The sequence below is a fragment of the Ursus americanus genome, chromosome 4 (genome assembly GCF_024610735.1).
Source record: "Ursus americanus isolate L20-20 chromosome 4, mUrsAme1.1.p, whole genome shotgun sequence".
NCBI lineage: Eukaryota > Metazoa > Chordata > Mammalia > Carnivora > Ursidae > Ursus > Ursus americanus.
The window spans coordinates 54,659,899-54,674,889 of record NC_142130.1 but is presented as its reverse complement, the minus strand read 5'-3'; the positions used below and the strand labels follow the sequence as shown (position 1 = coordinate 54,674,889).

The 14,991-nt window shown below is 41.0% G+C and overlaps 1 protein-coding gene across 1 annotated transcript in view; it reads left to right on the top strand.

The window, feature by feature from the left end:
* The window catches only part of COL8A1 (collagen type VIII alpha 1 chain), a 150,944-nt gene extending 136,390 nt beyond the window's left edge, over positions 1–14,554 (top strand). The window contains exons 3-4 of the mRNA XM_045785370.2: positions 5,963–6,293; positions 9,979–14,554. Coding sequence (XP_045641326.1) covers positions 5,966–6,293; positions 9,979–11,885 — 2,235 coding nt within the window. The 5' untranslated portion in view covers positions 5,963–5,965 and the 3' untranslated portion in view covers positions 11,886–14,554. The remainder of the gene's footprint in view (positions 1–5,962; positions 6,294–9,978) is intronic.
* Positions 14,555–14,991: the final 437 nt, after the last annotated feature.

The following is a 14,991-nucleotide window of genomic DNA, read 5'->3' as shown; positions in this document are numbered from 1 at the left end:
TCAATTATGCAATAAAGTTACATATCCCTAGATGATCCTAAGGTGGGCTTTTTGCAATGATAGTGAAAGGTCACGTAACCATTCCTCTTTTGCCTTAGCCAATTTGGGGATATATTTTTAATTTCCCTTCCCCACTTCCCACTAAAAGTAAGCTACATGTGCACTGCCATTTAAGAATCAGAAAAGATGGGTCTCCCCTATCAGCTGTTCAGGTAATAAAAATAACAACAAAAGTTGTATGACTTGGGGTGCCTGTGCAGCTCAGTCAGTTAAGTGACTGACTCTTCATTCAGCTCAGGTCATGATCTCAGGGTCGTGAGATCAAGCTCCACATTGGGTTCCATGTTCAGCGGGGTGTCTGCTTGAGATTCTCTCTTTCTCCCCCTCTGTACCTCCTCAACTCATGCTCTTTCTCTCTCTAAAATAAATAAATAAATCTTAAAAAAAAAAGTTGTACAACCTGGTAATAGGTTGCTTTATGAATGCTTCTGTCATTATTAATATTCAAGTAGGAAATATGAGGGCTTTTTGTCAGCAACTGTTGTAGACAGTATTCTAAATGCAGAGTGAAGCTGAAGTAGATATCTTCTAAAGCCCCTATCAACACTAAGAGTTTTGGCTGTCAAGCTCTATCAATAAATATTGAGAAAACCAAAAGAATATCACATATTTTTCTTGTCCTCAGGAAGTTTGCAATCATGTTGAGGTCTAATGGACCAAAAAACAATAGGAAAAAACATAAGGTTGATGAGCTGCATTTAGTTTTGTGTTAAATTTTCAATAGGACAAGGAAGATAACGATGGTCGAAAAGGTAGGGAAGACTTCGCAGAGGAGGTAGGAATTGAGTTGGTCTAGAGGAATGGTAGGTGTATGGGCTGAGTTGTGTCCCCCTCAAATTCATATATTGTAGTCCTAACTTCTAGTACTTCCAAATGTGACTGTATTTGAAGAGGGATTTTTTTTTTTTAAAGAGGAAATTAAGTTAAAATGAGGTCAGTAGGGTAGGCCCTGATTGAACATGACTGGTGTCCTTGTAAAGGACACAAACACAGCGGAAACCTCATGTGAAGACATAGAGAGAAGATGGCCACCTACAAGCCAAGGAGAGGGGGCTCAGAAGAAACCCACCACGCCAACATCTTGATCTCTGATGTCTCGTCTCCACAACTGGGGGAAAATAAATTTCTGTTGTTTAAACCATCCAGTCTAAGATACTTGGTTTTGACAGCCCTAGCAAACTTATACGGTAGGGTTGAAGTCTGGAGAAAGATTAAAAAGAAAAAAAGAAGAAACCCCAGGAAAAAAAGAATAGAATAAAGAGGTCAAAATGAGGAGAGACATAGATGAAGAATAAAGTTTTTAAAACAATGGTTTACATTAGTGAAAGTCACCTATAACTGCCATTGTGATAAACAGGACTTTCTAGGGTTTTTTAGTATTGTGCCTTGAAAGACAAATAAGCCTTTCAACTTTCACATCTCTATCCAAAATTAGCTTTTTCAGAGATGTCTTCCCCAACACCTTTCCAAAACAGTGTCTTCTACTCCAAGTCATTTTCGAGCCCTTCACCCTGCTATGTTTTCTTCATAGCACTCACATCTAAAATTGTAAAATTTATTTTTAACTCGTTTATTATTGCCTGTCTCCCCACACTGGAATGTGAGTTCAGTAAGATCAAAGACCTCATCTAATTCACTCCTTTCTCGAGTATCCATAACAGTAACAATTCGTAGGCACTCCTTACATATCTACACCTAATGAATGAATTGCTCTGAGAACTGCAAACAGGACAGAACCTTCTTTGAGACGCATGGGAAAGCCAAAAAAACAATTCTGGTGAATATTGCAGGGGTAGGATTCTGTCTGACTTCCCCTTGCTTCAGGACAGATAATCTGAGGCTTTGAGAAACTACACATCCTGTATGAGGGGCTGCCCAGCAGCAGATGAGAGAGGCTTGTCCACAACACACATATGCACACACACACGCACGCACGCACACAGATGTGTGCACTGTGTTAGCACCATGCGAAAGGGAAAGTTGGATTTAGGGCACGAACTGAAGGTTTAACTACTTAAACATTCTTTTGCACAGCAAGCCAAAATCTCATGGGGATAAATGTACAAATAAAAATGCTGAGGAGCGTCTAAAATAATATATATCACATTCTTCTGTTACATACATTAGGGGTCACATGAGGAAACTGAAACTCTCTGCAGCCCTTTCCAAATTTAGGGAACCATTTAGGGCTGTTCAAAATGATTAGGATTGGTGACTCTGACACCAGAATGAATAACTGCCTTGGTTCAGCTGTTCTTTTTTGCCATTTTTAACAAGTACATTTTAATGGCCATTATTGTTTTATTCATGTTAAGTTTATCATTACTGCAGTTAACCTCACATTTATTTTGGCTAGTATCCTTCTTTGAAAGTCTTTGACATTTCAGTTGGTTTTGATTTGTCTTTTTGGTCACACTCCATTAATAATAATTTAAATTTGAATGGTGCTTCTCAACTTACAAAAAATTTCGTATTATCATTCGTGTCCTTGAACAGCTCTATGGGAGAGGCTAAGATTATAATTTCTTTTTTATAGTTGCACTTTTATAGGGAAGGAAACTGAGGCTTAGTGAAGACAAGGGATTTGCCCAAAGTCATAGATATGGTGAATGGCAGAGCTAAACTCAACTCCAGGTCTTTGGCTTCTTCTATAAGGTTTTTCTCATAATGACATGAAACCCATCACTAAGTTGCCCTGACTGGCCAGGATCCATTGTCCACACACATCATATATGCTTATGTTTATGCATGTTTGTTTATATTTATGCATAGTGCACACACACACACACACACACACACACGTTAACAAATAGAAATCTAAGAAAACAGCGACTAGAACTCACAACATTATTGTGTCCTGCCTTCACAGAAAAAGGAAAAAGAGGCAAGAAAACCCATTACCACCATTTCTCCCAGCAGAAATTCCAAGGCTCCTTCCTCCCGCCAGGTGTTTGTATAGCATTACACAAATCTGACGTTCTTTTGAGCGATTTGGGGAGAACCACCACACCACTTTGACCACCAAAAATATCCTCAGGGACAAGAGGGAAATTGGTAAGGGTAAGTCAAGCGGTAAATTCTAACCAGGGCCCCTACATAAATATTCAAGTTAAAACGGAACAAAGTTTATTTAAATAAAGAGCCAGAGAAAAGGCAGATGGCAGACCTAAGGAGGTGGTTTTCAGGAAAGAAAGGCCAAGCCTACAAGAGGAAATAATTGTAGTAAAGTAGGATCCCACTGGGCCTTTGGTATTCAACTGGTTTTCTTCCCAGGCATTTCGCTTCCTTCCAGTTTTCCAATGTTTCATTAGATTGTCCTGGTTTAAAGATTATTAAGTATAATCCAACACATTCACTGAATTGATGGAAGGGTGAAGGGCCAAGCGTGCTAGCTTATTCTTAAAGACATCACCACAAGCTTAGGGTTTAGTAATTAAATTTAGTCATCCCCAAAGATGGAATTAAGTCCCAGCTTATACATCACCAGGTTTTACCATGTATTTCTAGTATGGATTAACATAGACATTGAATGTTAAGGACTTTAGAGAACAATTGAGTCTTATTTTTAACAAATAAAGAAGTTGAAGGGATCTGTTCAGATATATAAAACTGAGAAATAAGGTCTGAAGTTCTAGTCTTCTGAGTGAACAAAGTAAGGAATGGTATGTATAGCATAATGTAATTTGTGTCTTAAAAGTGTGTGTAGTATATGTGCCTATTCTCAGAACATCTCCGGAAACATATGAGGAAAATGGGAAAAGTTGTTACTTCCAAAGGAAGGGAGTTAAGTTACTGGACAGAAGTGGGTGGGAAATGTACTTTTTTCTGGCTCTCCCTCACTACTCATTAATAGATTACACATCTGTCACGCCTACTAAAAAAGTATAAGCTCTGTGGGGGCAGGGCCCATTGACCATGTTGTAGTTATCTTTGCAATCCCTGGATGGGTCTAGCATTGTGTTTGGTAAGTAGTCAATAATTTATCAGTGAGTCCTTACAACAGATGTTCTTCTTTTCCCATCTAAAATAAAACTGACTATTACCGAGTATAAATCAGTACTAATTTTGTGGCTCTTTCCAAATGGTTTATAATAATTAATCATTCTTAGACAGAAAATAACTGCCTTCTATCTACTAGCACATGTATTATTTAGAGTACATTTGAATCAAACAGTTCTTGAGACTATTCTGATTTATGAAATGGGGAAGGCTTTATAAATCATTTTGCTGACAGATGTTTTGGGGAAAAATGACTAGTTAGTATACTTAGAAAAATTGTAAAGCAGTGAATTTTGTGGTGGAGATTGCATTAAATATTTTCTTAGGTGCTTTTTATTAACCAATTCTTCTGTAGCCTGTTCACACTCTTGGCATTACTCTTGAATAGGATGTCGCAAAATCAACACATATTTTCTAAGAAGTGGAAAACTATGATCCAGAATTAAGTAAGGCAGAAACAAAGAAAACAAATTCACAGAATGGGAATTAAAATTATTTAGAGATAGAAGTTTATTCAAAGTTCTCCAGAATATTCTTACATTAAAAATTGTGAGAACTTTGCCACTTCTTTCTCCAGCATAATGATGACACTCCACTGAGGATTCAGATTTTCATCAAGACCTTTAAAAAGGTGTGGGGAGCATCTTTTTATGCGGTGTCAATACCCAGGAGAACAGACTTCATTGTGTACCACACTTGCCCTCTAGTGGGCCTTTGTGAGCACTGCAGTTCCCTGGGTTTTTGGGTTTTCAGCCCTGGGCATTTCCAGAGGTCTTTTCGAATTGGTTTTTTATAAACATATAAACCCCATTAATATTTACTCCATTAACTGTTAAATTGCAAAGGATGATACTAAAGGGCTTGTACAGTTTATTTTCGTGAGTTTAAACATCATTGTTTTATTTATACAACTAGTTTGCCTTGTAAACTCCTTTCTTTCATAATAGTATAAAGACAAACTTCAGTGCACTCCAGGTCCAATTAGGCAAATTCTACATTAACGACTTTACAGTATTTAAGTAGAACGAAATGGCATTCCTGTATGTGCATAATTATGATAGTGATTTTTTAAATATTTTGGGACTGTCATATGAAGAACCTTCTTTCCAACTCAGAAGACTTCTGCAGTTTTCATTATTGTTGTTTGCTTACTCTATAATGCTTACATTAATTTGCGACCACACCAAATAAAAGGGCAGATGAAAAATTTCAGCCCCTAGTGTAACGCCTATCAATTACTGTTTCCACCTAGAATAGAATTTTGGCATGTACTAACAAAGCCTGACTTGCCACCAAGTTTGCCTCCTTTTGGAAACGTACTCTATCCACTAGGATTAAGTTTAGTACAAAGGCTGAGGTTTATTCTAGCTTGTTACTCCACCATGCTCAGTGCACGGATTTCACTTCCTGGTCCCAGGTGTCTGGTCTGTTTCCAGGCAACATAGCCACATTTCAGCCAGCAGGAAGCAGGAAGAGGGAAAACGGGGCCACTCTCTCTTAGGATCCTTTTCAGAAGTTGTACCCATTACAACTACGTCCAATTGGACAGAACTTTGTCACATTGCCACAACTGGCTGAAACGTCTTTATTCTGGGCTGCTCTGTTCCAGCTAAAAATCAAGAGTTCCAATACTATGGAAGAAAGCAGAATTGATATTTGGGGATACACAGCAGTATTTCCCATAGCTTATAATCCCACCAATTGCCTTCATTTGACAGGTCCCACTCTTGTTTCTTGCTTGTTTCCTACTGAGAGGTAATATCTTCCTCCCGTTCATTTGTCTTGCACGGGTGACGTTCTAATGTTAAAGATTGTTTCCTTTTTCTCCCCCTTCTTTCTCTAAGTAAACTCATCACTTGGCCTGCCAGTTTTCACCATGTTGGTGCATTCCTTCCTTCCGCAGGTGATGGCTGTGCCGCCCGGTCCTCTGCAGCTGCTGGGAGTGCTGCTTACCATTTCCCTGGGCTCCATCAGGCTCATTCAGGCCGGTGCTTACTATGGGATCAAGCCGCTGCCACCACAAATTCCTCCTCAAATCCCACCGCAAATTCCACAATACCAGCCTCTGGGCCAGCAAGTACCTCACATGCCTTTGGGCAAAGATGGCCTTAACATGGGCAAGGAGGTGCCCCATGTGCAGTATGGCAAAGAATATCCACATCTACCCCAATATATGAAGGAAATTCAGCCAGTGCCAAGAATGGGCAAGGAAGCAGCACCTAAGAAAGGCAAAGGTAACATCTTATTTCTGTGCTGTTATGAAACAGCAGCTTTCCAAAATCCGAAACTGGGGCGCCTGGGTGGCGCAGTCATTAAGGGTCTGCCTTCAGCTCAGGGCGTGATCCTGGCGTTCTGGGATCGAGCCCCACATCAGGCTCCTCCGCTATGAGCCGGCTTCTTCTTCTCCCACTCCCCCTGCTTGTGTTCCCTCTCTCGCTGGCTGTCTCTCTCTGTCAAATAAATAAATAAAATCTTTAAAAAAAAAAAAATCCGAAACTGTAAGATCAAGGGGGAGATGCTGAATTTTAGAAATTTTTATTTTGGAATGTGTTGCTGACATTCATTAAGTGTTTATTGTGTTCTAAACTCTATCTATGAAAAGTTCAATACCTAAAAATACAAACAAAATTACTGTTTTATGTTGTGCTCTATTATTTTAACAGCAGTAAATGGCACAAAACATATTTTTATTCCCTTATTCATTATCTATCCTAACATTTGGCAACTATTTAATGAGTATCTATTTTTGTGTCAGAAGCTGGGCCAGATGCTGGGGGATTAAAGCAGGTGGGTGGGTAGGGATGACAAGCCTACAGGAAGCTGCTGGAAGGCTCAGAGAGCAGGACTGCTCTGCCTCTTCCAAACTTTTCTTCCCTGAACCTGAGGGAAACCAATCTGGATTCACTCCCTCTGGCTGACGCTCAAAAAGGACACTTCTGATTAAGATGGTTGAACCTAGAGATGGACAGGTCATTGATGAAATTTCTCAGCATCACGATGACCCTGAGTGAAAATTGCACACGACTCAGTGCAGCAATATATTACCAGCAAGAATTAAAAAAAAAAAAAAATCCATTATCTTAAAGAAACAGCTTTCAAGTGCTTTTCTGCAGGTTATCAGGAGCGCAAGATAACTTGGAATAGGAATAACTTCTAGTTCTTAAGAAGCCACACCCTTAAAAGATTTAGAAAAAAGTTTACAACATCATCTAGTATACGAAGAAAACTTGTGCTATGATACCTTTTAAAAGGTATTTTTGAACACCATTAACACTGCTTTTTTCCAACAAGTATCTGGCCAACTTGTTTCTGCTTCAATAAATCTTTGGAAAACTCAAAATAAAAAAAGGTGACTAGTCAGTATTCTGAACTGAGAGAGTAATGTTGTTAAGGAGCTATTGTGTTTAAAATATATATATAAGCACTTGGTGAACTAGGTGCTGGATAAATACTGTGTTTTTTAGAGCACTTTAATTAAGTTACTACACCTGTTAATCAATAAACTGGTAGGACACTATGAAGAGTAAGGACTGCATGTAGGGATGAAAATTTTTCCCATTGCCTTCCAGCCATATTCATTAGTTATTCAACACCTACAAAATACTTATCACTGTGAAAGACACTTTCTTAAAACTTCATGAGGTTCACGGGGATTCCTAAGAAACCTAGCATTTGTAGGAAAGAAACTGCATCAGCATAACAATTCCCTTTGAGGAAGTAGAGGCCATTCCCACTGGTCCCTGAAAAAGCAGGAAGCTCTACTTCTGGGTACTAGTGGATTTGGTGCTAAGAGGCCTAGAGGCCAGAAATGAAAGACCTGAAAATAATATAATATTGTATGTCAACCATATTTCAATTAAAAAAAAAAACACCTCTCTGAAACTACTTTTCTTTGTAAAGTAAGATTTGTTGAGAAAATCAATGGCATAGGTAAGTAAAAATGCTAAGTAAATACTAAAGCATCATAAAAATTTTTGAGTTGCTACAGCTGGTCATTCAAGAAACCCCAGCTAAGAACAGAGTATGTTCCAGGCACTGTGCTGGACACCAAGGATTCCTGATGAGTAAGACATGACCCTGCCCCAGGCGCTCTTGATATTGTAATATGTACTACACAGTTCACTGCTTAGAAATAATATGTCTTAATAGCACTAGACTATCTACTTAGCATAAACGAAGTATTCCCAATTTTCTTCCCTTCAGGAGCTGATATTCCACTTACGGTATCATCTCAGCCCTTTGTGTCCCTTCCTTTCTTAAGTGGCCTGCCTGGCTCTTGGCACTTCCTGTACTTATTCTGATGGGTACCAGACTGCAATCAGAGAATTTGCTAAGAATATGAGTTTTACAGTTCTATTTTGTTCCCTGACAGTAGCTCAGTCAAAAATATAATGGTCAGCATTAAGATGTGACTACTGGTTAAAAAAAAACTTTGAGACCATAAATTTCATTTATGTTCCATTTTAGTAGCGTAGAAGATCCGGAGTTGTGTTGCTCTGAAAGGCACAGCATAATCATCACAACAGAGATGTGCTTCGTATTTTGATAACGATTTGTGAAAGCATACGTCTTTCACATCTATTAACTAATCTTGTAGTGTGGCCATACTAGCCTTGCTGCACAGAGAGGCAAGCAGAGACAGTGGCCCAGTTCAGACCTCATTTCAAGGCCAAGAAGAACTTGCTGCTTCTCCCAGCTCAATTCCTTCTCCACACTGCTTGTCAGCCTAAAGTATCTTATTCACTTCTCCTGTTTGAAACCTTTTTGCAAATGAGAAATAATTTATTAAAAATTTGAATTCATATGAGACTTAGGAAATCCTATAGCACATTAAAGAAACTAAGCACCAGAGGACAGATGCAAAAGATGTTTTTTTGTTTTTTTTTTTTAAGATTTATTTATTTATTTGAAGGGAGAGAGAGTGCATACATGTGCACATGCATGCTGGGGAGGAGCAGAGGGAGAGGGAGAGAATCTCAAGCAGACTCCCTGCTGAGTGTAAAGCCCTACATGGGGCTTGATCCCACAACCCTGAGATTATGACCTGAACTGAAATCAAGGGTGGGCGGCTCAACCAACTGAGCCACCCAGGCGCCCCATGTGGAAGATGTTATTAAACTACATATGAGATAAAACACTTCTATTCTTCCCTGAATCCACATGATAATTACTCTCCCTAATACATCATACTGTATTTCAACACAAGAGGAAATATTATTTAGCCACAAATTATTATTTTAAAAAATCAAGGACATGGACAAATATAGCAGTAAGTAGAAAAAGTAATAAAAAAATAAAAATGGAGAATGACTCCATTATTTACACACACACACGTGCGCGCAAGCAAACACACATACACACACCTAGAACACATGAGACGGAGATACATAAAAATGTCAAGTGATTATAGGCAACTTTGATTTTTCTTTATCCTTTTCTGAATTTTCCAAAATTTCCATAGTGAACACACCATAACAAAACAGAGTTTTGAATTTTGGAAAAATATTTTTTCATTACTTTGTAGCTTTTTGCTTAACCAATGCTGATAAAAGCAGCCACAGGTATCAGTTCTCAAAACAGTATTTCAAACATAACAAAGCAATTATTAGCTTGATTGTTCTTTAAGTACTGATAACATAGTCCTGGAAGAGGAACACATTATTCCTAGTCTTTCCTCTCGATAAGTAATAGACTAAGGTGTCAGAACTACATGGAACATTACATCAAAAACTAAGGATATACTGTATGGTGACTGACATAACATAATAAAAGATTATTATTAAATAAAAAAAATTAAAAAAAGAACTAAATAATGATCGTCATGACTTCCTTGAAGAATAATACTCATTTTTCTCTCTTTTTTTTCCTCTCCCTCCCCTCCTCCCTCTCCTGCTCTCTCTGTCCCCTCTCTCCCAATAGAAATACCATTAGCCAGTTTACGAGGGGAGCAAGGTCCCCGTGGAGAGCCTGGCCCAAGAGGACCACCCGGGCCCCCCGGCTTACCAGGTCATGGGATACCTGGAATCAAAGGAAAACCAGGGCCACAGGGATATCCAGGAATTGGAAAACCAGGTATGCCTGGAATGCCAGGAAAGCCAGGAGCCATGGGAATGCCCGGGGCAAAAGGTGAAATTGGACCCAAAGGGGAAATCGGGCCCATGGGGATCCCGGGACCGCAAGGACCTCCAGGACCTCATGGACTTCCTGGCATTGGAAAACCAGGTGGGCCAGGTTTACCAGGGCAACCAGGTGCAAAGGGAGAGCGAGGACCCAAAGGACCACCAGGACCTCCAGGCCTCCAGGGTCCTAAGGGAGAGAAGGGCTTTGGGATGCCAGGTTTGCCAGGCCTAAAGGGTCCTCCAGGGATGCATGGACCTCCTGGCCCTGTTGGACTTCCAGGAGTGGGTAAACCTGGAGTGACAGGCTTCCCTGGGCCTCAAGGCCCCCTGGGAAAGCCAGGTCCTCCAGGGGAACCTGGACCCCAAGGCCCTATTGGGGTCCCAGGAGTTCAAGGACCTCCTGGGATACCCGGAGTTGGAAAACCAGGCCAGGATGGGATCCCTGGCCAGCCAGGATTTCCAGGTGGCAAAGGTGAGCAAGGACTGCCAGGGCTGCCAGGACCCCCAGGCCTTCCAGGGATCGGGAAACCAGGCTTCCCAGGACCCAAAGGTGAAAAGGGCATAGGGGGTCTTCCTGGGGCCCTAGGACCAAGAGGGGAGAAAGGACCAGTAGGTGCCCCTGGAATGGGAGGTCCCCCAGGAGAGCCAGGCCTGCCTGGAATCCCAGGTCCTATGGGTCCTCCAGGTGCTATTGGTTTTCCCGGCCCCAAAGGAGAAGGTGGAGTTGTAGGGCCACAGGGGCCACCAGGTCCCAAGGGCGAGCCAGGGCTTCAGGGCTTCCCAGGAAAGCCGGGTTTCCTTGGTGAAGTAGGGCCCCCTGGCATGAGGGGTTTGCCAGGTCCCATAGGGCCCAAGGGGGAAGCTGGGCACAAAGGTTTACCAGGGCTCCCTGGTGCTCCAGGGCTTCTGGGACCAAAGGGAGAACCAGGAATCCCAGGGGATCAGGGGTTACAGGGCCCTCCAGGCATCCCAGGGATCACAGGCCCAAGCGGGCCCATTGGACCACCTGGAATGCCAGGCCCCAAAGGGGAACCTGGCATCCCAGGGCCCCCTGGGTTCCCTGGAGTAGGGAAGCCTGGAGTAGCAGGACTTCATGGGCCCCCGGGGAAGCCTGGCGCCCTTGGTCCTCAAGGCCAGCCGGGCCTTCCAGGGCCCCCAGGCCCTCCAGGGCCCCCAGGCCCCCCAGCTGTGATGCCCCCTACACCACCGCCCCATGGAGAGTATCTGCCAGATATGGGGCTGGGAATTGATGGAGTGAAACCCCCCCATGCCTATGGGGCTAAGAAAGGCAAGAATGGAGGGCCAGCCTACGAGATGCCTGCCTTTACAGCTGAGCTGACTGCACCTTTCCCACCTGTGGGGGCCCCAGTGAAGTTTGACAAACTGCTCTATAATGGCAGACAGAACTACAACCCACAGACGGGCATCTTCACCTGCGAGGTTCCCGGGGTCTACTACTTTGCATACCACGTTCACTGCAAGGGGGGCAACGTTTGGGTTGCTCTGTTCAAGAACAACGAACCCATGATGTACACGTACGATGAGTACAAAAAGGGCTTTCTGGACCAGGCATCTGGGAGTGCGGTGCTGCTGCTCAGGCCCGGAGACCGAGTGTTCCTCCAGATGCCCTCAGAACAGGCTGCGGGACTGTATGCTGGACAGTACGTCCATTCCTCCTTTTCAGGATATTTATTGTATCCCATGTAAAAAAAGAAAAGAAAGAGAGATTTAATGGAAGAAAAGAAAATGATGCACCGAAAAAAATCCAAATGAAAAACATAATTGCTTCAAAACATTTATATAGTTGGAAAGTTATATTTAAGTGAAAATCTAAACCATCATGTACACATCAAAACTAAGATGCATGTTTAATGCTCTGCATAGCAGCCTGTAATTAAAAATGATGGAATAGATTTATGTATCAAGTACTGACACTTGTGTTGTACCCACTGGAATCATATTAGCTGTTGTATTGTTATATGCTTCCATGATAACCTGCTTATTCAGATCAGTCAAAATATTTCAGTAGGAAAGATCATAGCTAATGGAAGTCACTTGCTTATGTTGTTTAAAGATTTAGAAATATGGCTTAAGGAAATGTCAATGATAACAATTATATACCGTATTTACTTGCATAATTTCCTCTGTCTTCGGGCAGATGTTTTGCCAGGGAAGGTGGGGGAGGAGTTCTGTTGTGTTACAGCCCCAGTGGGAGGGAGTCAGGGGGCGCAGTAGGGTTTTAGTCCAAGAGCTATCTCCCTCCAGTCAGAGGTTGTGTCCTTTATCGACATGAGTCCTCAGAATTGTGTATCTCGTGTCTCTAAAAGAACAAGTGAGCCAGTCGCCTGCCGTGTAATTTACTCAGTAAATTCTGTGTGCCTGGCACTGGATGAGACATCTGAGGGACGTAAGACTGTGCCCCCAAAGGAACTAAAAAAAACAGTTGGGAGACAGGAACAGTAATTGACTCACTTTTTTCTCAATTTATTTTCTGTAACTTTTTTTCTTCCTTCCATGTAATTTCCACTGTGACCCAACTAATATAAACACATGGAAGTTATAAGAAAAAAACAGTAACTTTTCAGTTTTGTGGAATGTTCATTATCAACAGCAGTTTTTAATTGTGTTTACATGTGTATAAAAATTCCCCTCCTTTGCCTACCCATACAAATGACAATGAGGTTTTACCCACGAACTGGCTATCACTATTTTTCAGGAGCACTGAATTTTGAAGAAATTCCCTGGTGGAGTATATATGCAAATTGGTAGGTTGCCTCAGATTCCAAAGTCAATTTCCAAAATCCAAGCCATCTTTTATTTGGGGAGAAAAAAATTTTCAGAATTTCATAGGAAAATAACTTTTTTTGAAAAAATAATTTCTGAAGTTTTACATTTAAAAATGGATGTACTACTTCCTAGTGTAGATACTAAAATTGTAGGAAAAGCAACCTGTGGAAGAGCTCTCTGAAATGTCAAAGGGCAATAAGAGCCCACGCTTCGTCCGTCACCTCACACTCAGCACAAGTCAAGAGTCAACACAAGTTTAAAGAGAAATATAAGCATCTTCCCAGGTTTTCACTTAGGTAAATACTAACTGCTACAGGTATTCAAATCTGGTCTCAAAACACGGGCAAAATATTCAGTCATCTGTGAGTCTGCTGCTGATACTATAAGCCACTGGGGGAAATAATGTGGGGCTGTGGTGGTAGAATCTTGTATCTGTTCCTCAAAATTAAGAGTGAGAAGTTGAGGGGAAAGGTACAGATGGAAAAATACACAAATAAATACGGTATAAACACACATGGAAATGTGTCTATGTCAAATCTGAATCCTTTTAACCATCAAAAAATTTCTCCTCAACCTAATAGGTGTCTTTCCCTTATATGGTATACGAGCACCATTTCTTCTCAATTCCTTAAGAAGAGAAATGAGTTCATTACCAGAGGGTTTCTTATTCACTGCTAATTATATGACAAACTTTTCCCATCAAAAGATATCTGGCCCAACCTTCATTTTCAAAGCAGACAGTGTCTATGTGGTCAAACATCCTTCAGATTGGTCTTGAGGATGCTGGTTTTGGACTGATGACTATGGAGGCAACAGGGATCCATTGGGCTCCTTCTGCTGAATAGCTGCATTGAAACGGCTTGGAAGCAAGTCAGATCAGCTGATCTGTAAATCCGTATTTATCTGTACATGTATGGGCTTTTTATTTCCACCAAGTAAGAGAGACAGTACCTCTTTAGTTAAGACCAAATTTCACTCTTTAAAATACCTTACAACTTATTTATTGGTTGTTACTCAATTGCCTATATATATATATATATAATGTGCGTGAGTGTGTATATTATCAGGCATATGCTTCTAACTTTTAGATAGGGGAGGAGCAAAATTTATGCCAGATACTGTGTATTCTACAATGGTGCTAATCTCAGAGCTAAATGAATTACTCCATTTAATTTAAAAAAGAGTTTTAAATAATTATGTGTCTGTGTTTCCCTTTTAAGTGTTGCACATTATGTTAACACATTAGTGTAAAAGCAGATGAAACAACCGCATGCTCAAAAGTCTAGGGATGGTGCTATAATCCCAGTTTAATTCAAAATCAACTAGAACTTTTCCATGTGAAATGGACCAAACTGGCATTATATTATTTAAACACAGAGTTTTAATGCAGTATGACATCCCACAGAGGAAAAGAATGTCTGTAGTGGGTGACTGTTCTCAAATATTTTATAGAACTCCATGAAAGGTGACCAGACTGGTGACTTTTTCGAGTTTCCATGATAGATATGAGACTTGTCAATAGCAAATCATTTGTATTTAAATTTTTGTACTGATTTGAAAAAAAGACTTATTAAATATCTTTAAAAGTATGTTTCTCATCTTGTTCGTATCACTCAGCGGACACTGAACCTCATGTTTTTTTTATCCCCCAGTGTACTAATGAGCTGCTGAAACAGAGACCGAAAACACTCACAGCTTAAAGAGGACAAGTATTTCTCTTTGACCTAATAGCTCCGAGCACTTGCAGTCCAGGGCTCATGTAGTAGCTCTAGTGAGAGCCCCAGGTTCCTTCTATCTTGCTGCTTTTCTGCCCCAAAGGTGTTGCCCTCATCCCCCAAGTCCAGGACAGCTAACCATCACAGCTACACTCCAGCCTTTGGGAAGGTGAAAAAATCAGGAAGAGAGGGGATGCTCCCTAAGCCAGTAGTTGCTTACAGTACTCCCTCCCACATCCTATTGCTCTGAATTTAATCACACTGTCCAAAGCTGCCAAGAGAATGAGGGAAATTGAATATTTATTCAGGGT